At 43.7% G+C, this 25,867-nt stretch overlaps 1 protein-coding gene across 1 annotated transcript in view; it reads right to left on the reverse strand.

Moving 5' to 3' along the window:
- LOC114202668 (scavenger receptor cysteine-rich domain-containing protein DMBT1-like) overlaps positions 1 to 25,867 on the reverse strand; it is a 132,130-nt gene that overhangs the window by 95,419 nt on the left and 10,844 nt on the right. Inside the window, 4 exon segments of the mRNA XM_088020109.1 lie at positions 2,750 to 3,051; positions 3,581 to 3,610; positions 4,366 to 4,395; positions 9,788 to 9,886. Coding sequence (XP_087876235.1) covers positions 2,750 to 3,051; positions 3,581 to 3,610; positions 4,366 to 4,395; positions 9,788 to 9,886 — 461 coding nt within the window.

Consider the following 25,867-nt stretch of genomic DNA (forward strand, 5'->3'; position numbering starts at 1 on the left):
GGGCCCCGAGTTCTCAGCTCCTCCGGGTGGAGATTGGGAGGCCACCGTTTTCGCCCTGGTCCTCCAAGTCTGTACGGAGAGCTTGCAGGGAACAAAAACTCCTGAGAGCAAACCCGAGCAGCTTGCTTAGCCCGGACCGACAAGGGCGGGGCAATTCCGCCTCCGGCAAAGACATCTGGGAACCACGGCAACAGGCCCCTCCCCCAGAAGATCAGCATGAACAGCCAGCAAGCCAAGACCAAGTTTACCGATCAAGGAGAACGGGAGAACTCCAGCGCCAGGGGAATACTGCACATAGAATTCATGGCTTTTTTAGATGATTCATTAGACTTTCAAAGTTAATTTTTTTAACTGTTTTTTTTTTTTGAATTTTTCTTTTTCCCTTTTTCAACGAACATCTTATCAATCCCTTTTTTTTAGGGCGCCTGGGTGGCTCAGTCGGTTAAGCGACTGCCTTCGGCTCAGGTCATGATCCTGGAGTCCCGGGATCGAGTCCCGCATTGGGCTCCCTGCTCGGAGGGGGGTCTGCTTCTCCCTCTGACCCTCTTCCCTCTCGTGCTCTCTATCTCTCATTCTCAAAAAAATAAATAAAATCTTTAAAAAAATAAATAAAAATAAAAAAACATTTTTATTTTTCATTTTTAGAGTCATATTCTATCCCTTCATAGTAGTTACCCTTATTTTTGGCATATATATATATGAGTTGTTCTCTCTTTAAAATTTTGAGATACAGTTTCTTCTAACATATCAAAATACACCCTAAATCTCTAGTGTATGGCTTTGTTCTAGTCTCGTGCCTGATCACATTCTCTCCCCCCTTTTCTTTCTTTCTTTCCTTTTTTTTTAAATCCTCTTCTTTCTATTTTCAAATCTTCTTATCAATTCCTTTTTTAAAATTTTTTATAATATTCATCTTTACAGTCATATTCCATCCCTTCATTGTATCAACCCTTATTTTGTACATATATGTCTTTCTTTCTTTAAAATTTTAGAAGGCACTTTCTTCTAACAGACCAAAATACACCCAAAATCTAGTGTTTGGCACTGATCTATGCACCAGCCTGATCATATTTGATCATATTTTGTTTTTTTGTTTTGTTTTGTTCTGTTTTTGTTAGTTTTTATCTTTTTTTTCTTTCTTTTTTCTTTCTTTCCCTTTCTTTTCAGGTCGTTTCTGATTTGATTAGAGTATATTTTCTGGGGACGTTTTTGACCTGTTAGCATTTTGTTCTCTCATTCATCTATTCTCCTCTGGACAAAATGACAAAACAAAACAAAAAAATCACCTCAACAAAAAGAACAAGAGGTAGTACCGTCTGCCAGGGACCTACTCAATACGGACATTAGTGCGACGTCGGACCTAGAGTTCAGAATCATGACTCTAAAGATACTGGCTGGGCTTGAAAAAAGCATGGAAGTTATTAGAGAAACCCTTTCTGGAGAAATAAAAGAACTAAAATCTAACCAACTCGAAATCAAAAAGGATATTAATGAGGTGCAATAAAAAATGGAGGCACTAACTGCTAGGATAAATGAGGCAGAAGAGAGAATCAGCAATATAGAAGACCAAATCATAGAAAATAAAGAAGCTGAGAAAAAGAGAGATAAACAACTACAGGATCACGAGGGCAGAATTCGAGAGATAAGCGATACGATAAGACGAAACAACATTAGAATAATTGGGATCCCAGAAGAAGAAGAAAGAGAGAGAGGGGCAGAAGGTATATTGGAGCAAATTATAGCAGAGAACTTGCCTAATGTGGAGAAGGAAACAGCCATCAAAATCCAGGAGGCACAGAGAACCCCTCTCAAAATCAATAAAAATAGGTCAACACCCCGACATCTAATAGTAAAACTTACGAGTCTCAGAGACAAAGAGAAAATCCTGAAAGCAGCTCGGGAGAAGAGATATGTCACCTATAATGGTAGAAACATTAGATTGGCAACAGACCTATCCACAGAGACCTGGCAGGCCAGAAAGGACTAGCATGATATATTCAGAGCATTAAACGAGAAAAATATGCAGCCAAGAATACTATATCCAGCTAGGCTGTCATTGAAAATAGAAGGAGAGATAAAAATCTTCCAGGACAAACAAAAACTAAAGGAATTTGCAAACACGAAACCAGCCCTACAAGAAATATTGAAAGGGATCCTCTAAGCAAAGAGAGAGCCTAAAAGCAGCATAGACCAGAAAGGAATACAGACAATATACAGTAACAGTCACCTTACAGGCAATACAATGGCACTAAATTCATATCATTCAATAGTTACCCTGAATGTAAATGGGCTCAATGCCCCAATCAAAAGACACAGGCTATCAGCTTGGATTAAAAAACAAGACCCATCGGTATGCTGTCTGCAAGAGATTCATTTTAGACCCAAAGACACCCCCACATTGAAAGTGAAGGGGTGGAAACCCATTTACCATGCTAATGGACACCAAAAGAAAGCTGGGGTGGCAATCCTTATAGCAGAAAAATTAGATTTTAAACCAAAGACTGTAATAAGAGATGAGGAAGGACACTATATCCTACTTAAAGGGTCTATCCAACAAGAAGATCTAACAATTGTAAATATCTATGCCCCTAACATGGGAGCAGCCAATTATATAAGGCAATTAATAACAAAAGCAAAGAAACACATTGACAACAATACAATAATAGTGGGGGACTTTAACACCCCCCTGATTGAAATGGACGGATCATCTAAGCAAAAGATCAACAAGGAAATAAAGACTTTAGATGACACTGGCATCTTCTCTAGGACCACAGTTATGGAGGGACCAGTGAGTATGAGGACACTGTCCCAAGAAACTCTCTCTTCCGGTATAGTCCACATCATCCAGCAGAAACTGGCCCTCTCCTTCACCAAACTGAGCCTTGATAGGGGCTGCGAGGGCACGGCCACAGTTCAGCTGCCAGCACACCACATCAGCTTCATTCATGTCCCAGTGGTCATCACAAACCCTGCCCCACTGGCCGTGGTAGAAAACTTCCACACGTCCGGAACATCTGCCTGACCCATTCACTAGTTGCAATTGTGGCCAATCTTTCAAAGACATAAAAATAGTACATGTTAGGAGAAGGAACACATTCTGCATTAACCCATTTGTTAAACTGTTCAATACGTATTTCTGGAAGCATGCACTGGGTCACTGCAGGTATTACGGTTCATAGAACAGACCTGGTTTTGCTGTCACAGAATTTAGAGTCTGATTTGCGGAGAGTGGAGGGAGTAATCGCATTAATGCCAAATTAAGTTTAGATTTACAACTATGCTAAATGCTCAGAAGCAAAGGGAGAGATGTTTATAATGTTTTGAGAGTGCATATGGGGGTGGGGGTCCCAGGATATCTTTTCAAAAGAGTGATTACAGACCCGAGTCTTGGACAAAGAGTAGGAAGGAGCTAAGTAGACAAAGGATGGGAGAAGGCAGAGGCTTCCCCAGTTCATTAAAAAAACAGCAGAGGTTTATGAGTGAGGTGAATGCATGTAGATCCCCAGATGGAATCATTCTGCTTGGTAGCACATGACCTACAAAACCACATGAAATGAAGAGGTAGAAAACCTTGACTCACCACCAGGGAATGGTGTTAGGATCTCAGCATCTAAGAGCAGAGAGGAAGAAGTGAGGTGTCATTGCCATCCCAAAGAGTCCACCCAAATTTACTGGGGAGTATCGCATGTATGTGGTGAGCTCACAGGGCAGACACTGAGCTAAGGGCAGCCTCATGGAGTAGACATTGGGCCAAGAGCATGATTTGGGGACTGGATCTGACAGGTTGGTTCTGATCAGTGCATGTGAGAAGTGATAATGTATTTGGGCAGCTCAGAGTCACTCACACATTGTTCTTTTAAACTGGATCCTTTGTGGGAACATGTCTTCTGCCAGAAAGGCAGAAGGGTCAGGTGCTTATAGAAGTGTGTTCCTCTGGCTCATTAAGAGACTTCTAAGGTAGAAAGGTGTTGTAGGGTCCAAGTTAACCAGAAATGGTGAGCTTTTCTCCACTCATTTCTGAATTTGCCAGAAGTCTGAAGTTAGGATTTTCTTTAGTACAATTTTAGTTCAATTATGTCTTTGGATGGCAATTTATTAAATTATATTCATATCCTCACTCCATAATTTTCTGAAATACATTTAGGCAATGAGAACAAACAGTTTGGGGGAAAATGTTTCCTCTGTACCATAGTCAAAGCAGAGAAGCTACTTTTTTTTCCCTTTCCTTTGTAGAGTTCTTTTGATTAAATTCATTATTTGTCTTCTGCCCCTCCCCACTTCCACAATGGGTTGTGTTATAAAATCAGAGGATTGGGAACATTTTGGGGAGGTTCCCTTAAAGATATACTGCGGTGTGATTCTTACCAAAAGCTCCTGAAGTTTCATGTTCATATTCTATGAGAAAGAAAAGAAAGTTGAATATAACTGGAGTCTATCAAAGATGACAAACATTCTGGAGGGCCCTGCACTTTCTGGAAGGATCACCTGTTGTCCCACTTCTATGAACCCAATAAAAAAGTTTAGCCTGGAATTTGGGCTCTATGTGGTTATTCCAAAAAGGAGGCTTGGAAGGAAAGACCTTTTACTGTTTTCAACATTCGTTGAAATGCAGACATCTTAGTCTAAACTCTATGCTCAGGAATAGCCCAATACACTCAACTAGGGTTGGTTTGTTTAGATGTCCTCCCCTGGGGCTGGGAACATCTGCAGGCCAGAAGGGTGCATCTTCCAAGGTGCATCTCAGGTAACCAACATTACCTTATGTGGAGTATTTTAAACACCTGTTTTCATATTGTGATAAATATGATTGTACTGTAACTTGGAAATAAAACTCTATGTGACTGTTGAAGATAAATGTCTTCCAAAGAGACTCTGTGCTCAGGGCAGGTCACCCTGGGCTGTGCTGTTTGGGGCATTTGTTTGAGGAACATGGGAGCTGATTAACACATGGACATTCATTCTCTTGTCCTATGGTCCATCACTCATTTCCCCAGTTGACATTCTGTTTTGATGATGTTGGAAGATGGGTCTGGTTTAAATAAATTAGGGTGGTTCAACTCAAGAGGTACTGTGCATCTGGGGCTGTGCCAGGGCTTGGGGCACATGAGTGGGTGAGGAGCCTAAAATATGAGGGCAGGCTGAGGCTGCTCACAGAGCAGCAAGACAACCTTGAACATTTGCAAATTTTGCCTAGAGTCGGGGTGATTTTCCAGCATGTGGGCACATTTAGTGGAGGAGATAGCACCAGAGGTGAAGTCCAGAGGCCTGGATATTTGCCATAGGACTTTGGTCGAGGTACCTGACCTTGACTTAAACTTGTCACTGAACCTCAGTTTATTTATTTATGAAACAAGGATCATAAAACAAGCCTGCTTGAATTGTGCAAGGATCGAATGGGATAACGGATGGAAGGTACTTGGAAAACTGGGAATTGCTCCATGACCTGACAGGATTCACACTTTGAGGCAGTCTCTCAGGCAAACCATCAAGTGATTCAGTATACCCAGATTTGGAATACCTTACATGCTAAGATTATAATAAAGATTCAGTAAATGTGTCAAAATATCATATTTGAAAGAAATTAGATTTTCTTTCCCTCCAAATGAGAGTAAACTTAATCAACTTTAATCAGTAGATAGGACAATCAGAGGAAATTATTGGAAAAAATCTGGACTGAGGCTGACACTTAAGGAAGGAGCTATAGACTACTTTGCTTTCGTTAGTAAAGCAATAATTAATAAATTAACCATCAATTAATTATTGATTAATACACACTTATTAAAACAAACAAAATCAATTGCACATGCTTGATTCCAAAGTAGGGTTTCTTAAACTCAGCACTATTGATATTTTGGGCTAGAAAATTCTTTGTGGTGGAGGGCTGTCCTGTGTGTTGTAGGATGTTTGGTATTGTCCCTGACGTCTAAGATGCCAGTAGCACCCCCTAATTGTGACAAAAATGTCTCCAGACATTGACAAATGTCCCCTGGAGGATAAAATCATCCCCAGTTGAGAACAACTGTTTAAAACTATACTTAAAAAGCATTTTTATTTTATTATTTATTTATTTATTTATTTATTTATTTATTCATTTATTTTTATTATGTTATGTTAGTCACCATACAGTACTTCATTAGTTTTTGATGTAGTGATCCATGATTCATTGTTTGTGTATAACACCCAGTGCTCGTTGCAATACATGCCCTCCTTAATACCCATCACTGGGCTAACCCATCCCCCTACCCCCCTCCCCTCTGAAATCCTCAAAAAAAAAAAAAAAAAAGCGTTTTTAAATTTCCCTGAAGTCAGATTCTTTTTTTTAAAGATTTTACTTATTTATTTGAGACAGAGAGAACACAAGCAGGGGGGAGGGACAGAGAGAGAGGGAGAAGCAGGCTCTCCGCTGAGCAGGGGAGCCTGACGTGGGGCTCGATACCAGGACCCTGAGATCATGACCTGAGCTGAAGGCAAAGGCTTAACCAACTGAGCCACCCAGGTGCCCCTTGAGGTCCGATTCTTATAATCATTTGCTAACTAGACTCTTCTCAGCCCCTGTCCCCCCCTCAAGATCCCGTGCCCAAGGACCTGCTGCCTAAGAGACTGGCAGAGTCCTCCTCCCAACTTCCTACGCTGCCTGAAGTGCCCAGATGAGACAAAGATGACATCTGCCCAATGCTGTCTGTCCTGAGGACTCACAGGAAGCTCACAAAGTGCGTTCCAGGGGTTCAGGAAGTCAGAGGGGCTGGGGCTGCCTTTCCCTGCAAGCCAGAGAGATGTCTTGGGAATGACGATTTAATGGACTGGAATTCTTCTTGACCCATTTAACCAGCTCTAGAACAAAGTCGCCTGCAGTGGGAAAGGTCCCAGCAAGGCAGGGTCTGGTCCCCACCATCACCAAGAGAGGGGAGTCTGCTGCTTTGTGACAGAAACTGGCACGTGGAATAGTCTGGAATTCAATCCCATGGGACAGGGACATTGTGTTCACTGCTGGATCTCCAAGCTTTCTGCAAAAATATTTTCTGAATGAATGAGTGCTTGGCTCTTCGTTAGCTGATAATGGCTTAGATCTTGCTTCCTGGCATGTCAGATTTGGGAGGAATGATCAGGGGAATGGAGGAGCAGTGTCCTCCCACTCTGCATATCTGGCAGCTGAGGAACAAGGAGGGGGCTGCCTCTGGCTCCTGACTTCCAAACTTGCCCCATCATCCAGAGATGGGTTCTTAGAGACATGGCTACTTGGTCTCTAGGAGACAGATGTTCTCAAAAGGCAGAAACATCAGGCACAGCCTCATTGGTTATGAAATGGCACGTGAAGGATCAGAATTAACAGGTGTCTCCCCAAATAGCAGGAAGGGGTGGGGGAGGAAAGCCATTGTTTTGGTTGCTAATATTATTAGTATTATTATTCCCATTGTGTTATAGGGGAAATAATGTGCAAAAAACCACATTAAGAGGAAGGGGAGGCATTGGGGGGCGCACAAACATTAAGGATGCCAGGTGCACCTGTCGTCAGTCAGGGCCCTCCACTCAGAGCTCTAATGCTCTGCTGTTGCTGTCTTGAAATTCTTAAATAATTTCTAATAAAGGAGACCCACATTTTCATTTTGCACTGGGACTCGCAGTGATGTAGCCCATCCTGTAACTGGACTAAGCCTTTTGCTTCAAACCGAGATTTCTTTGCAATATGCTGACTTTTGGCTTCTCAAATAGACACAAAAAGTTTGGGGTTAGATTTAGGGTGTCCTCGGGGCTCCTGGGTGGCTCAGTCAGTTAAATGTCTGCCTTTGGCTCAGGTCATGATCCCAGGGTCCTGAGATTGAGCCCCACGTCAGGCTCCCCTGCTCAGTGGGTGTTTGCTTCTTCCTCTCCCTCTCCCTCTGTGTGCTCTCTCTCTCTCTCTCTCAAAAAAATAAATAAATCTTTAAAAAAAAGAGAGAGATTTAGGGAGTCTGGCTGTGTTGGGGAGATATTGAGGACACGACTGGAAGAAATGGAAACTCAAGTCCCAGAGAAGAGAGAAAAGCATTTACCCAAGCAGGTGACACCAGCATCTTCCCCATGCCCGCAGCTGTGGGTGAATCAGCCGGCGTGGGAGCACTGCTCCAGATAGGCCTCAGTCCCTGAACACTGCACATCGTCCAGAAGGATGGGGCCGGAGCCCTGGCCGTAGTGGGCCTCTCCTGGGGCGGAGACGGCTGTACCGCAGCCCAGCTGCCGACACACCACCTGTGCTTCCTTCTCGTCCCCAAAGTCGCCACACACCGTGTACCACACGCCTTCAAAGTACACTTCGACACGGCCTGAACACCTGCCGGAACCTTCCACGAGCTGCACAGTGAGCCAGCCTTTGAGAGAAAGGCAGTTCCCCCCTCCCAAAAGTGTTGGTGGAGTCACCACGTTCCTCACCGGCGTCATCATCGTGACAGTAAGCACTATTCATGAAGTGCCACCTGCGCTCCAGGCACTGACTTAACTGCTTTACAACAGACATCTTTTTAAGGTGCACAACTACCTTGTAGGGTATTATTTTCCCCACCTTACCAGGGAGGAAACCAGGTACAGCTTCCTGAGGGTCCCACCAGTGAGGGACAGAAGGGGAACCCTAGCTCATTCCGAACGCTCCCAGGGGTCCTCTGCACATCTCTGTAGGGCTCACCTGTTTAGGGGGTGGGTGTCATCCATGGGAGGGGAGTTTACATTGGCTGTGTAGCAGGATATCTGGCTTTGCTTTGCTCTTTTCAAAAGCACTTCATTCCCAATCCTCCCTTCTGCTCTGGCAAGAACATCTACATCTAAGATAGGAACTCTCCAGCTCCTTGATAGTTTAGCTTAAGAAGTATCTCCAGTATTCTTGGATCATTTCCACCATGCAATTGCCATTGTCAGTCGTGAGTTGGGCTTGGTGGAGGAAAGCAAGTGTGCAAGAAATACACACACTGTGCCAACTCCCCAGGAAACTGTGGCCCTACCAGCGTGCACCCACACTTCAGCTCTCTGAGCATTTGCTGGGCATCGCTCACTGGCTCTCCCAATGCTTGGGGCAGGAAGAGCTTACTGGAATAGGGAGGTGCACAGCTGGCTCCGGCTTTGTTGCTGGTCTCATCACTCACTAGCTACACGATGTGTGTAGGTCCCCCACCTCTCATTCCTCATCTGCAAAGTGGGGACCATGATAAAGCACTCACCTCAAGGGATATCAATGAACCAAATGCATCTGAAGTGCCCTGTGCAGAGGGAGCACGAAGGAGCTGGCAATGGTCATTTTCTACACTTCACCCTCTGTAATTAGAGGCCTGAGGAGGCTTATGGGAATTCCCAGGGCTGGCTGTTGACAGCGGGCTGCTCCCCCTGCTTACTCCCTGTGTCCCAGCAGCCACAGAGCAGTGCTTCTCCCAAAGCCTGGCCCTCACACAGCCTGCATTGTTCGAATCTCTGGGGAGGTATGCTAAAGATCAGATTCCTGGAGTGTACCCCATGTCTGGGAGGGGACCTGGGATTTTGCACATTCCACAGCTCTTGGGGTTGATTATGGTCTACCCCAACATTTAAGGGCACCTGAAATAGGAACCTTTAAGTCAGTCTTTAAAGTGTAAGAACCACGAAATTAAATAAAGACCCCTGTCTTGTTAAACAGAAATAAAAATGGGGTGTCTTTATTTCCAGGGATGAGTGACTCATCCATCCCAAGGGGCATTCACAGCTTCTCCACATCCCTGCAGCCCTGGAGGTACCACCTGCCCTCGGCCCTGCCTCCTCTAGGCCAAGGGGAGGTCCAGCTCTGACTCACCATCTAGCGGTCCCGCCAGTGAGCCTTGCCCAGTGTTTCTCTTAGAATGTCCCTTCCACGGCCTTCCTGTGGGTCCTCTGATGTCCCTCCTGGAGCAACCTGAGAAGTACAGCCAGGTTAGAATCCAGATGTTCAGCCCAGGGAGAGAGAAAACAGCTTCCCCAGTAGGAAGACCCAACAGGGCCTAGCATCAGACAGCAGCTTCCCCAGCCCCACTCCAAACCCACTGACTCACAGGCTCAGCAGAGAGAATCTGAGAACCTGAGAATCCAAATGCTTACCAATCCAACTGATTCTGTTGTGCTGAGTTTTGTTCTGGAATCACTTTCCTTAAGCTCCTGTTTTGGGGTATATTGGGTTTCATAACTTCCTTTTAATCAGATAAGTATTTATACTGGTAATTCCAAGTTTTTGTCAGCCAGTGTATGTTATCAGACATCCTCAGCTATTGTAGCTAATCTTGAAGCATTTTCTTTTCTTTTTTTTTTAAGATTTTATTTGTTTATTTGAGACCAGGCAAGATAGTGAGCTTGAGCAGGGGGGAGGGGCAAAGGGAGAAGGAGAGGGAGAAGCAGACTCCCTGTTGAGCAGGGAGCCTGACATGGGGCTCAGTCTCAGACCCTGAGATCATGACCTGAGCTGAAGGCAGACCCTTAACTGACTGAGCCACCCAGGTGCCCTGAAGCATTTTCTTTAATTCAGCTACAGTTTACACATAAATTCAAATACACATAAATGCTTTTTAGTTTTTTAAAAAAATATTTTATTTATTTATTTGAGAGAGAGAAGTCTCGAGCAGGGGGAGGGGCATAGGGAAAAGCAGGCTCCCCGCTGAGTAGGGAGCCCGACACGGGGCTTGATCCCAGGACCCTAGGATCATGACCTGAACCGAAGGCAGACACTTAACTGAGTCACCCATGTGCTCCTGCTTTTTAGTTTTAAATTGATGTTTTCCAGTATCTCCTGAGTTCATCTCTTTAAAACAATTCCCCCCTCATTTTTTTGCTTTTTACTTATTTTTCTATTTTTATTTTTTTTACTTCTTTTTCCTTTGGAAGGGTATTTAATTAATATTAGTTAATTATTTTATGTGTTTGGCTTTGTCTTTTTTTTTAAGATTTTATTTATTTATTTGACAGAGAGAGACAGCGAGAGAGGGAACACAAGCAGGGGGTTGGGAGAGGGAGAGGGAGTCTCCCCACTGAGCAGGGAGCCCAATGCGGGGCTTGATCCCAGGACCCCAAGATCATGATCTGAGCCAAAGGCAGACGCTTAACAACTGAGCCACCCAGGCACCCCTGGCTTTGTCTTTTAAAGTAGCTTTGCTAAGAAATGAGATGTTTGGGTGCTGCTCAACAAAACCTAGCAGTCCATTATTTCCTGGCTCCCAAGTCTTTCTGGCTGGGCTTGATAACTTTGATCTAAGCATTGTCTTCGAGCAAACAAATAAGTGCTATCCTCCAGAGCAGCCCCTTTGGTAGATTGTGCACTGTGAGCCCCTGTGCCCTTCAGCTCCCTGCTTCTTTCAGCCATTATGAAGTGACGCCACGCTCCATGGACAAACTGTCCAAGGACATAGGCTGTGAAGCTCTTGAGTGGATTTATAATAGACCATTTACATCTGGGTGTGTTGGGGAGGACCTGCTGTTCCTCATCGGGAAGAAGGAGAAGGCCCTGAGGACATATCAGATAACACAGAGCCTGGTACTTGTGGCTGGGGAAAAAAATCCATGCTCACTACACGGATTGAGGACTAGACCAGTCAGAATGGAACCCAGCAATCAGATGTGTGGTCTGGGCTGCAAGACCCAGGAGAGGTTCCCCTGTGGGGAGGGGCGGCTTCTAGAAGTCAACAAAGTTGGTGTTGTTAATAATAACAACTGACCTTTGTTTGGCACCTGCTGTGTGCTTGTCATGAGTCTAACTGTCTTGAAAAAACTATAGTTGACTTGAAAAGATTATATTATTGCTTCCATGCACATTTTAACGGATTAGGAAGTCAAGGCACAAAGAAGCCAAGTAACTTTCCCAGACCCCACAGTTCATAAGCGGTAATGCTGGGATTTGGTTCCAGAGTCTGGACATTTAGTCATTCACTCCCACTTCTTTCTTTTTTGTCCCACACCTCCCACATCCTCCAACCCATGGCCAAACCCTTCCATTTTTAATGCCACTTCTGCCCATTCCTTTGCATGAACAACTCTGATGCCTACACCCAGCTTTATACTTTTCCAAGCACACTCACAGACGTCAGCCCCTCAGATTATCAGAGAAGCCCTGTGATGTGTGCTGCTCAGGCCCAGCAAGGTGGCCTGGGTGGCCAACGTGCAGAATATCTACTGCTGACATCCAGATCCACCGTGACCACCCTGAATTAGGTTTGTGTGTTTTGTTTACTTTGTGTGTGGTCCACCATGATCTTTTTTTTTTTAAGTCAGTTTTCCTAACTCAGTCTTTCCTTACTTCAGTCCACGTCACCTGTCCACTCATCTGAAAAAGCCCCTTTGGTGTCATTCCCATGCCTACTATGGTTCTTCATCATCTCCTGGGTGAAGGCCAAAGTTCTTAGCTTGAATTTCAAAACCCTCTTTAATCAGAGCCACAGCTTCTTTTCTGATGTGGAGAACAAAGGCAAAAGAAATATAGAAAAAAATTAAATTTCCTTGTAAATTACAGCCAGTTGACAAGTACTTAAGATAGGCAGAGTGACCTTCCTCCAGAACAAAATTGCCTCAATGGGAATACTTTGCTAAGGGCAAAAGACAACCTTAGCTTGACATTAGCCCAACCTCCAGGATCCTATAAGTCTTTTTTAACATATGAAAATCGCTTTGGAAACTTCCTTTATCTCTACCCCCCTGCCCCAAGATATATGTTAGCAATCATCCTCCAAACATACGGCCCACTGATATCCATCTGAAGGGTCTCATAAGGTTTGTTAGACGGTATAAATAACCCTGCAAAGTCCTGGAAACATTGCTTCCAAATTCCTTAGAGACTTACCCTATCCCTAACGCCCTCCCAACTTGAAAGTATATAATCAGTCACTCCACACAACTCCAGTGCAGCTCCTTCTGCCCCAGGTCCTGTCCCCACGCTTTAATAAAAACAACTATTTTTGCACCAAAGATGTCTCGAGAATTCTTTCTCGACCATTTGCTCCTGAACCCCAACACATTACATCACTTTCCAGCTCCTCTCCTATGGGCAGCTTGTTCTCCCTCTCTCAGAAGGAAACCTCAGACTCACCCATGACTCCATCAGCTTTTCTTGAAATTCCCTGGAATGTCATAACCACTTACATCAACATGGTGTCCTAGCCATCCAGGCAAGACCAATTCCCAATTGGAAACTTTATGAAGTTTTCCCTACAACTGAAAGCCTGACCTCCCAAAGTTTTCATGTTCAGTCCATTCAAGTTTAACAAATATCAGTGAGCACCTACCATGTGCTGGGCACTGGGAATCCTATGGCAAATGATAGTATCTTGGTAACTCATTGGGTATTTACTGGTTTGGGGCTACCTGTTCATGTCTTGTCCTCCCCCCATCAGACCGGAAGATCTGAATGGAAGGGACAATGTTCCCCACACAGTGCCTGGAATTTGCTGGGCACTCACTAAATGACAGGAAAATGAATCAAGGGTGTGGGGTGTCAGATAGACCTTGAAGAATGGGTGGGCTAAATTTAGAGGAAGTGGACAAATATGAATGAACCCCTTTAACAGAGGAATCCGTAAGAGAGCCACGTAAACTATGACTCTGTGTTGGAGAAAGAGTTTATAAAGATGGATCAATCAGCAGGAAAGATTGGTTTTGTAGGGTTTTGAATGCTAAGAAGAGAACACTAGACTTTTCAAGTGATAGTGGAGGTGCCATTTGGACTTTTTGCTCAGAGAACAGACATGACAGCACAGTGCAGGCACAGCTGGAAGTAAGAATCAAATGTAGGGAGGAAATTGGGGTGCAGGCGACTCTAGGGAACAAGCCAGAAGATGCCCTGTGCTTGGCCTGTGATGGCAGCTCTGGGCATACAGCAGGGAGGAAATAAAATGTTAGATGATGTTTCTTAAGATTGGTCTCCTAGCTGCCTTCATCAGAGTTGCCTGAGTGTTTGGGGGAGTATTTGTGAGATAAGAAGCCAGGATGAGGGGAAGACTTAAGACTAGAGCAAGGACATAGCAGACAGCCTCGTGAGTGAGAGCAGGGCACTGGGGAAAAGCAACGAGGACTGACAGGGTCAGCTGAAAACAAGGAGGGAAAGATGACAGAAATGGGTTGGTCCTGAGAACGAGTGTGTGTGTGTGTGTGTGTACGTGCCCATATGTGTCAGGGTGTGTTTGTGTGTGAGTGTGAGAGTTTGTGTGTGAGCGTGTGTGTTTGTGTGTATGAGGGTGTGTGTGCATGAGAGTGTGTGAGTGTGTGTAAGTGTGAGAGTTTGTGTGTGTGAGCGTGTGTGAGAATTTGTGTTCATGAGTGTGTGTGTGAGTGTGTATGTGTGCGAGAGTATGTGTGAAGGTTTGTGTGCATGACTGTATGAGAGTTTGTGAGAGTATGTGTGTTTGTGTAAGACCATTTGTGTGGATGAGTGTGAGAGTGTTTTTATGTGTGTGAGAGTTTGTGTGTGCACCAAAGTGTGTGTGAGTGAAAGAGCATGTGTGTGAGCACACGTGTATGTGGGGGAGGGGGAGGCTGGCCCTCAGAGCTGTCAGCCTTGTGAGCGTCATCAGGTGGTGTATCTGCTGAAGGTTTGACCAGGGGTGAATGAGACAACAGGGCAGCTGTGGCAGTTGCGCGGCTCTGTTGAGATAGGATACCATGGATTTTGAACCCACTCTGGTGGTAGGGATGAAGTTTGGGGCCCGGGGATGGCAGAGGCAGAGCGAAGTGAATGGGGCAGGGCTGTGGCATGAGGGAAGGTGAGGAGGTTGTGGTCAGGGTGTCAGACGTGCAGGCAGAACAGGCCCAGGGCCACAGCGGAACCGATGGTAACTTGATCATAATGGGGCTTTAGAGACTCTTAACTATTCGACTTGGATTGTGTTGATCAGATAAATTCAACGCCAGGGAACAATCGTGTTTTTAGCAATATCCTCCTTTCTTTGGTGGTCAACAAATTGTCCTTTGTCCTCACATTTTCCATGTGAGTTGTCCTAATATCAACTAAGCTCCAGTGGCCTGCAAGTTCCCCAAATCCCTGCTGATGCCCATGAGACCTGCACTGAACTACGGCTGCTTTTCTGGGTGCCTCTTCGCAGGAGGTCTCACTGGCCCTGTTGTAAGACTGTTGTGCAATCAGCAGGAGGAGCCTAACAAAGCCAACAGGCCAGATCGTACCACCAATCCATGCGCTCCTGGAAGCTTGGGAGCGCTCCCTGAAAAACTGTAGGGTGACGTACTCATCTTGGCCGTCAGGGGAGGTGACAGTATAAAGCCTGGACAAAAGAATTGGAGGAGAGGGCAAAGGAAAGGAGATTTAGATTCCCAGAGAATTAGGGGGAAAATGGTCCCAGTGATAACTGATATTTGAAAATTATGTCTGTAATAACTACTGAGCCTTTCAAATATCCTTAGATTTAAGCAATCAGAGGAAATGACCCCAGGATCCTGCTGTCTTTATTTTGAGAGGATCCAGTGAGCACTCATTACTCAAGGCTATGGTATTCCTGCTCATTGATTTTTCACTCATTTATTCAAAATCATTTATTTACGAAGTGCCCTCTAATGGTCCAGGAACTATGCTGAGAAAATGGGTCCATAGGTGTAAACAGGTGTGCCTTTGGTGGGCAAGTAGTGCTGGTGTTTGGCAGTAATTTTGTAAATTTCAAGGAAAGCAGGATAAGGCAGAGGAAGAAGAGGGTTGAATATTGGTGTAACTGGATAAGCAGTGCAATAAATAGCCCTTATTTTGACAGATTTTCTTCATTGGGACTTGGTTTTTCAGTATGATGAGAAGAGGGGATAGGTTCAGAATTGGGGCTGATCTTTGTTCCCAGGGTCCCCAACACATTAGCAAGTAGTTATTACAGTGTAGTCGTCGGAGAATCACTGAAATTTAGGGTGGCTTTTTGTCTCAGTTCCCAGAAATCATTAAACTCACTTATCCCATGATGTTTGTCTCCATTTTCTCCCTTCACATCTACACCTAATTCCAAACAGATGAAATCATAGACCATTTCTACCTTGAAAGAGTAGCAATACACTTCAAATAAAGCCTGGGGGCAGAGCTCATTAAGATTCCTTCCAGATTGTTCAGGGGTCACTTTCAATCACACTTAAACCCCATTTGCTACTGGTGGCTTGCAGTACCATCAGAGTCAGTAACATCTCTGCCACAACTGGAACAAATATGACTAACTTCAATTTTGAATAATCTCGGTAATTTCCAAAAATGTTACATTTCAGAAAACCCCATCAATTTCCCACATCCATTTGGTATAATTCATAAATCTCCAGGCATAATATCAATTGGCTGGAAGAAGAAAACTTCCCTGTTCACATTTTAAAAATATTAAATCTATTATTTGAAACCTATTACTGAAATATTGAAAAATATCTTGGTTTCTTGGGGAATGGAAACATTGTGGTAAGATGTTATCTGAATCTGATGACTGTATTTTCATTTCTTCTCAGTTGAAAATACACGGTTGAGAATTTACAACATTTATAACAACAGTTGACACTGAGTATTTTCTATGCCTGAGGCACTCTTTCAAGTAATTCACAAACATTATTTCATTAAATCTCCCCAACAATCCGATGAATTTTCCCCTTTTATGTGAGAGGAAGCAGCAGCATGCAGAGATTCAAACACTTGCCCAGGCCCACATGGCCAGAAAGTTAGGACCAAACTCATACCTCATTGGACATATAGATGGGAAACAAGGCCCAGACCCCAAAGGATTCAAAAAGTCATTTAAACCCTTCTTAACACCCCACTATGTTTTAATAAGTAATGGTTGAGTAACTGACATAAACATATCTACACACTTACTTGGAGAATGAAAAAAGAATTTGGGTATAAAATTTATGATCAAACACAATTCTGTGGTTGGTGAGTTATATTTTTCTTGGTTGTTAATAAAAATTATATTCAAGTTATTTGTTGGTCAAGAGTATTCCCAAATTTTCATTTGTCAGTATAAGTGGGAAAACCAAGTAACGAAGGACTTTACTAGTTTCCTCCAAAGCCACAAAATCATGACAAAAATAATTGAAACTATGTAGATAGTTTCAATTAGTTTAGTTCCAAATTAAATTGAGATTTCCTTAAAAGGACTAAACATGGAATACAGATTAAGACTAAATATCAAACTGATGAAAATTTTTTATAGAAAGGTTCAGATTTTCAGGTTAAAAGACTTCATGAAATCAAGTCCCAATAACTTTATGTCATGGCAAATATTTCAGGCTAAGATACTCTCTTTTTTTAAAGATTTATTTATATCTTTATTTGAGAGACAGAGAGAGAGAGAGAGAGAACCCTCACAAGCAGGAGGAGGGGCAGAGGAAGAGAATCTTCAAGCAGACTCACTGCTGAGCATGAAGCCCAACTCAGGGCTCAACCTTGCAAGCCATGAGATCATGACCTGAGCCAAAACCAAGAGTTGGACGCTCAACCGACTGAGCCACCCAGGCACCTCAAGATATTCTTTTACTGTATATTTTACAACTCTGTTCAGCCTTAGTAAAAAAAATCAGGTCAGTACATCAATACCTCCAGTGCTAAATAACAATATATGAGCCAAGAATATTTTCCAAAACTCTAATTATCCTACAGGCAAATGTTAATTCTTTTCCATCTCTTCCAGAATCCTAAAAACAGAGGCATGTTTTGAAAGAGCAATAAACTAGCTAAGGCCTTGTTCACAGATAGTAAATCTTACAGAAAAATATTTGACTCAACTTCCCTAAATTAATCATGATTATGCATTCGGTGATTATCAGAGCAACATCTCGGCAGTGGTTGGATTGCATTAAACACAGTGAAAGCTCTATTTGTCTGGATTTAATCTTAAGTTTTCCAAAAGTGTGCCGGTGGACTATGTGCAAATATTCATCTTCCCCTTTGACGCTTGGAATAAGCACAAGCAAAATGGTGCTGGGGCACCAGCTGCAGTACCTGTTTCATGTGGAATAGTGGTGTGGAAGAGCAGCAGCCAAAGGAGGAGGGCTGAGCAGCCCATGGTGGGAAGGCTTCAAGCTCCTGGGATACATGGGGTTCCCGCTTTATACGCTCTCCAGGCTCCCCTGTGGGGGCGGGCCCCTGCAACCTGATACTCTTTTCAGGCTTGGATTGGCAGGCATTCAGAGCAGCGGACAACTTGTTTGCTTTACAGCATTTTGTGTATATTTGTGAAAGGGTGAGTCTACTTGTTAGAAGCATCCCAGGGAATAGTTGGAAGGTGAAATCAGAGAAAAGGGACAAATTGTGTACTGGTACCTGGCTAGGCAGGTGGGACTCCCTAGTTCCTTAGGGAGAAAGAGAGGCCACTGGGAGTCCTAGACTTCACTGAAGGCATCATTCCCCTTCGTGTGGGCACTTCCTAGAGGAAGAAGCTGCTGAAATCTACCCATCCTTCAATGCCCACACCCGCCTTCCTCCCTCCTTGAAGTTTTTCTTTATTCCCCAACCACATCCTCTAATTCCTCCAGCACCCATTTGGTACCCCTCTTATAACACTCCATACATTCTGCTGTAGTTGTAACTATGAGTCTTAGTCCTATTTCCCCATTGGCTTGAAACCCTTTATGGAAGGAAGGGCTTCTCTTTGTATCACTTATAGTCGTGCTTATAATATTGCTTATTTATAATATGCTTAGCATGGCGCCTTGTACTTAAGTATTTGTTGAATTGAACTTTGAAGTACTTGCTGATGTCTGATGCCCTTCAAGTGATTGTTTCCCTAATGGATACTTTTTCTCAACTTAGATCATTGGCTTATAGGAGCAAATTGTCCCATAATCACAAAGAATCCTCTGCTCTGAGCCTTGTTCCCTCCATTGTGATTTTAGGTAAGGAACTTAGCTTCCTCATCTCTGAAACTGAGATACTATTATCTGCCCTGTTTACTTTGGAGGATGATTGGGAGGATTCAATAAAATTAGGCGTATATAAGAGATTTTTACATTTTACAAGCAAGATTACTCTTCCTCAATAGACGTCCTCATATCAGAGACTGAGTTTTTCTGATAGTCTCAATGCCATGAAATCATAGAATAAATTTGGTCAAATTTATTTGACCAAGTAGAGAAAATATAGGTGTAGAAAGAGCATGTGTTACATAAATGAAAGCAACTGGAGTTGTATAATATTTCACAGGCCAAAAGTGAATATCTTTTTGTTTTCCTATAACCCAACCTCTCTTTGGAACCCCCATTCTATCTCAGGTAGACTACAGAATTTAGTTAAAATAAGCCTAAATAAGCTCTGCCATTTCAGGTTTATTTTCAGTAAATCCAGGATTTTCCCTCTCCTCTTCCTAAGTCTCGGGGGTTCTACATTAGGTCAGGCCTTCAGTGGGGCATCCCTGTTTCCTGGATGTTGGTTGTTGTCCATACTTCCATCTACTGTGCCCCTCCACAATGGTGGTCAATAAGATATCCATGTCCTATCTGGTCCCAGGTTGTAGGGTCCTCACTGCTCTCCTCAGCATCCCTGGTCATGACCATGACCCTGTCAGGGTGCCCAGTTCCTTTGTTCACACACGTGGTCTCTCTCCCTCCTCTAACTTCTGCAGATCTCTCAGGGATATGAACCACTTCAGGGTTCACCCCAACCATTTTGCCATTGGCCAACCACCCAGCTCTCTCTCCTCTTGTCCTCATACCGTAGGACCTTGGGGAACTTCAACAAGGGTCTTATCACTCAGGTTTCCAGATGGTGGGAGACACAGAAGTCTTGTGTCTCTTAGACCCCACAGTCTCCAAGATTATCTGGGGGATCTCATCCTGTGGTCATCAGGGACCCACCAGCATCAACCTCCCTTTCTCTTCTGTACCCTTAACACTTCAAAGGGTTTTTAACCAGACGGTCTTCTTCGAAATATTTCCTATCTTACATCTTTTGAACAAAAAGTCAATAACGTGTTTTTACTTTCTAGTGCCATTGCCTTGGATGGAGGGAAAAGTGAGATGTGAGAAAGACTATAGATGAATACTTCACAATATCACTCATCATACAGTGAAATAGGTGGATCTTCTACCTGAAAACCATCCTGCTGGTGAAACAGAGTGAGACTTCAGTGCCAGAGTCCGGATCTGCTTACAGCCCTCCCAGCTGTTGCTGTTTAGCTCTCTGCATCTTTGTTCTCTCATATAGGAATAATGACATGTATCTTACAGGGTCATTGTAGATAATCAGGAATATGTATGAAGAACACCAGTAGAATGTCTGGAACACAAGTGGTAGCTGTTGTTTCTAATCATTATTGTTAAGAACAATTGCTCCTCGCTACCCATGGAGTTGATATAAAACTACATGAAATGACATGAAGGGAAGATATTTGAGCTCTTTGTATTACAATAAGTGTTGAGAAGTTGAGTTTACAAATAACAAACCTGATCTGAGTCTTTGACATTTGAACCATGAATACAGAAATTTGGATAAATTGGACAAAGCAAAAAGTTTATTAGGACAAACTTTTGCTTGTAGGAAGAATTAGTTCTGGGGATCTAGTGTACAGCATGGTGACTAAGTTCACAGTATGTACTGTATACTTGAGAGTTGCTAAGAGAATAGGTCTTAAATGTTCTCACCACACACAGACACACAAAAGGTAGCTATGTGAAGTGACGCACATGTTAACTAACTTATCGTGGTAATCATATATGTCACACACGGATACATAAAATCATCACATTGTACACTTTACACACTGTTATAAGTCATTTATACCTCAAAGCTGGGGAAATTTTTAAAAAGTTGACCAGAGGTGGTGCTCTACCATGCTGCATATTCACATACTGTGATGAGTCATCTGATCACTTAAGATCTGGTTCCATCCAAGCTGCCATAGAGAGCATGCAGCCTTCCCTTCAGAAACTCTCAGGGGCCTCAGTGTCCATCTGCCTGAAAATCTGCCTGTTCACATGGCCACTGTGTTGTTGCATGCTGGGTGGGCCTGGTTTCTCAGAACCCAATGAACCTGGAAAAGCACCAACTGAGTGAAGTGCAGGGAAGACACACCCTCAGGGCCAAGGGGGAAGGCTCTGCAGGGTCTGGAAATAGCTCTAGGAGGGTGGCCATCTTCAGGTGACTGGGGAGGCATGCTGTTATTTACTGCTATGGAAACGGGGAAAATCCTAGCCCACCTCCCCTCTTTCCCTCTTCTCCCCCTTCCCCTCCTCTCTTCTTCCTTTCTCCCTCTCTTCTTTGCCTCTTTCCACCTTCCTCGCAATAAATACCAACTGAGCACCTACTTACTGAACTACAACCAGACTCCATCAGCCAACAAAACAGACAACACCCCCTGTGCTGTGAGCCCCAGGTTCTAGGGCAAGATGGACAATGCAGACCAAGTAAGATACAAAGTGTGTCATTGGGTAAGTGCTTTGGGAACAATAAAGCAGGGCAGGGGGAGGCAGTGTGGGGGTAAGAGGGAGCCACTGAAAGCAGGATGGTCAGAGTAGGTAGGCCTGGTTGAGAAGCTAACATGTGAGCAGGGACAGCTGGATGAGGCAGATGATTAGCCTTCTTGATGCTGGGGGAGACCTTGCATCCAGGCAGACTGAATCTGGACCACCATGGTGCCCCTGCTCTGAAGGCACCCATGGGGCCAGGTCAGGTTGGTGCCTAGGACACTGCTGAACCAGCCTGGGCTCACGGATCAGGGGTCAGGACATGACAAGGGGCAAGGAGGACTGAAGCCCCAGGAGGACTCCATGGCCTGAAAGGGCAGAGTTCCAGTGTTCTTTGCAATATTGACAATGACAGGATATACACAAAATTGCCAATATATTAATGAAATGATGGAAGACTTCAATTGTCTCCTTTGAGATACTGCATTATCCCAGGGAAAACATAAATTTTAGCTTTTTTTTTTAAGATTTATTTATTTATTTGAGAGAGAGAGAGAGAGAGAGAGAGGTGAGTGCATACATGCACTCAAGCTTGGGCCCGTGGTGGGGAGAGGGTCAGAGGGATAGGGAGAGAAGCAGACTCCCTGCTGAGTGAGGAGCCCCACAAGGGACTCCATCTCACGACCTGGAGATTAGGACTTGAGCCAAAGTCAGGAGCTGGATGCTCAACCGACCGAACCACCCAGGCGCCCCATAAATTTTAGCTTTAATAAGTTGTGGGAAGTACTGACATAATAGTATTCTCATAATAAGAATAATCTCCTCTTGTGCTACTAATAACCCATATGACCTTGGGCAGGTGACTTAATCTCACTTATCATTTGCTCCTTTTGTAGATTAGGGATAGTCCTGTTGTACCTTCCTGTTGGGGGCGGGGCAGTCCAAGTAAAGGACCCTGGAGAACCTCTCCAGGACTGAACCCGGACCTTGTGTTTTTTTGTCAATCTGTGTAAGGCTATGCAAGAACACACAGGAGCTGAGTCAGGGTTGAATTCAATCAAAAGGCTGATGTGTATGTTATAACTTTCATTTGTTAGCATGATGAAGGTAATACATGTTCTCTAAAGGAGAAGTGTGTAAAGCAACATGGAAGTTTTCAGAAGAAAACAAAATCATCATACTGAGCTACACGTTGTCAGTGTGTTAGAACATTCCTCCTAAGCTTTTTAGGGCACATAATAAGCTTTTTGTTGTGTTGTTTTTGTTAATTCTCTCATCACCAGTTTTAGGTTCACATTTTATAAATGGTGGTATGGTTTTATCTACTGCTTTAAAAAAAACAATCCTCCCATTATAGCATGAGAAATTTCTTGTCTAGATGTTCTTTGAAAACATGATTCTGAATAGCTATATAATATTTCACTCAGAGAATGCCCCACAGTTTATCCCACTCATCTTTTACTGTTGGCATCTGGCATTATTTCCAATATTTGACTAAACTAGATACATTTTAAAGCATTTGAAGCATAAGGCTGTTTGTCTCAGGTCAGCAAGTTGTGTCCGGATAGCTCCTGCCCCATTCCCAAGCCTGCACTGGACCCTGGACAGCTGCCCACCCCCATCTCACTCTGGCCTCTCCCTGGACCTTGCAATTCTTTTCCACCTGTCCTTCCTGGCGCCTGCAGTTCCAAGGAGTGGGTTGCATCAGGTACTGATGTGGGAAAGGGGGAAGGGTCACTGGGAGAGAAGCTGCTCCTGAAAAGTGGTAAGAATTAACAGAAACTCCTATTCTGATATGTTCGTCGTGTACAGAAGCAATAAACTCCTTCACTGGAATAAAATGCAGCCAGGTTGCATTATGTGGACATTCAAAGAAATTGAGACTTCCTGTTTTTCATAGGTATTCAAAGGAAAACGTTAGTTCACTCATTCCTCTTTCAGACTAAAGTTTCATTTATCCCACTAAGTTTGCGCCCACCTTGCAAACATCACTGTACTTTCAGGAAGTTAGACCCAAGGAAAGGCTGAAGTCATGAATGAAGTCTTGCAGAGACCGGCCAGCCTCTTGGTTCCTGGGTCTCAGGTTGCCTGATGAGGCCGGAGTCTCCTGAGGGACTCGCCTGGAACAGCTGACATGTGCTGAATGCTCCCGGCATCCCCATGCCATGCTGTTTTATGCATCCACCACTGAACCCTCGGAGCCCACTAGGAGGTGGACGTTTAATATTGTCCACATGTTATGGATCACCCTTTTGTTACTGTCTCCCTGATGCTTGGATCAGTAAGACTCACTTAAGGCTTTTCTTACTTATTTTTTATTAGTTTCAGAGGTAGAATTTAGTGATTCATCAGTTGCGTATAACTCTCAGTGCTCATTCCATCACGTGCCCTCCTTAAGGCCCCTCACCCAGTTACCCCATCCCTCCATCCACCTCCCCTCCAGCAACCCTCAGTTTGTTTCCTAGAGTTCAGCATCTCTTATGGTTTGCCACCCTCTCTGTTTTCATCTTATTTTATTTTTCCTTCCCTTCCTCTATGTTCCTCTGTTTTGTTTCTTAAATTCCACATATGAGTGAAATGATATGGTATTTTTCTATCTCTGACTGACTTATTTAGCTTAGCTTATATAATACCCTCTAGTTCCAACCACATCATTGCAAATGGCAAGATCTCATTCTTTTTGATGGCTGAGTAAATACTGATGTATATACACCACATCTTCTTTATCCATTCATCTGTTGATGGACATCTAGGCTCTTTCCAGAGTTTTGGCTATTGTGGACATTGCTGCAGTATGGAGGGTCCTCAAAAATTTAAAAATAGAGCTACACTTCAACCCAGCAACTGCACTACTAGGTATTTATCCAAAGGATACAAACATAGTAATTCGAAGGGGCACATGCACCCCAGTGCTTCTAGTTAAAGCTTATTTAAAAAAAAAAAAAAAAAAAAAACTAGTGAATTTGTAGAAGTTCACACCACCAGCTAGAGGTGCAGACGAGATTTTAATTCAGGAGTCCTGAATTGTTTGGTCGCAATAGCACAAGCTGCAGCCTGTATCTGGAAAAAATATGCACCCCAAAGAGACTGGTCAGGGCTAACACATTTGTACATGGAGTAAACACGTCTTTAACCTAAAGTAGCTGGGGCTGAGCTTATTATACCATTAATTTTTCATGTTTGTGTCACCTCCTTCCAGAAAAAGAAGTCAAGGCAGTTATAAAAATGCATACAATCTAAAAAGATAAAATTAAAACAAGCAAAGTAACAGAGTGAGGAAGCTGGGATAAAATAAAAATAGGAGTAGGAAAAACAAACCAAAGCCAAGAGCAGTGTCAGAAGCAGGAAAATCGACTAAAGAAATCTGACTGAGTTTGCAAAGGGCATTTGTGCTATGTGAATAAAGTCAAACTCTGCTCATGGAACTCCTTCTCCTTGTCTAGTACTTATTTATCGCTCTGTTTCATGTTCATTTCACCTTAATTCTTCTAGTAGTTCCACGAGTGAGCACAACAAATCGTCTTATGTCCCTTTTATAGACGAGGAGACTGAGACACGGAGAAAGGGCTCTCGTGCCCAAGGTCAGCTGGTGAGAGAATGAAGCTGCGGGAAGGGAAGTCAGGCTGCTTCTTAGGTTCTCTGTCTTCATGTTCCTAAAATGCCCCATGAGACAGGTGAGTACTCTCTGTCTACAAGGTGCATAAGAATTCTGATTGCTGGGATTCATTTCAATTTCAGATCTGTAGCTCTAGGTGGGGGATTATTGCTGCTCAACCTTTGCCTTCTCTTTCACTCCCTCACACTGTTCTCTCTTCAACTCTTGGTTTCTTTTTAACATGTCTTCTGCCACAATGAAGAATTATCTAACAGAGGTTCATAGAGACAAGGATGCTCTTTTGTCAAGATCAATAGTTTCCTTTTATTTGACAGACAGAGTGAGAGAGAGCACCAGCAGGGGGCGGGGGGCAGGGCAGAGGGAGAGGGAGAAGAAGACTCCCTGCGGAGCAGGGAGCCCGACGCGGGGCTCGATCCCAGGACCCTGGGATCATGACCTGAGCCGAAGGCAGACGCTTCACAGACTGAACCACCCAGGGGCCCCAGTAGTTGCCTTTTAGAATGTGGATTTTACCTGGATCCATCCTCCTCGAAGAATTTTGATGATGTTATTTTGTTAGGGCTGCTATAACCAAGTGGTAGAAACACAGAAATTTATTCTTTCACAGTTCTGTAGGCTAGACGTCTGAGATGAAGTTGTTGGTGGGGTTGTTTCTTTCTGAAGACCTTAAGGAAGAATCTATTCCATGCCTCTGCCCTAGATTTTGGTGGTTCGCTGGCCATCTTTGTTGTTCCTTGGCACGTAGAAACACAACCCCAATCTCTGCCTTCATCCTTACTTGGTGTTTGTCCTCTGTGCCATCTCCAAATGTCCCCTTTTCATAAGGACACTGGTTATAACGGATTAAGACCCACCCTCATAACCTCATTTTAACTCAATTACCTCCATAAAGACTCTATCTCCAAATAAGGTCACATTCTGAGGTACTATGGGTTAGGACTTCAA

Source organism: Eumetopias jubatus, unplaced genomic scaffold (genome assembly GCF_037043125.1).
Source record: "Eumetopias jubatus isolate StellerSeaLion01/CBP00866 unplaced genomic scaffold, mEumJub1_p1.0 scaffold_17, whole genome shotgun sequence".
Lineage (NCBI taxonomy): Eukaryota > Metazoa > Chordata > Mammalia > Carnivora > Otariidae > Eumetopias > Eumetopias jubatus.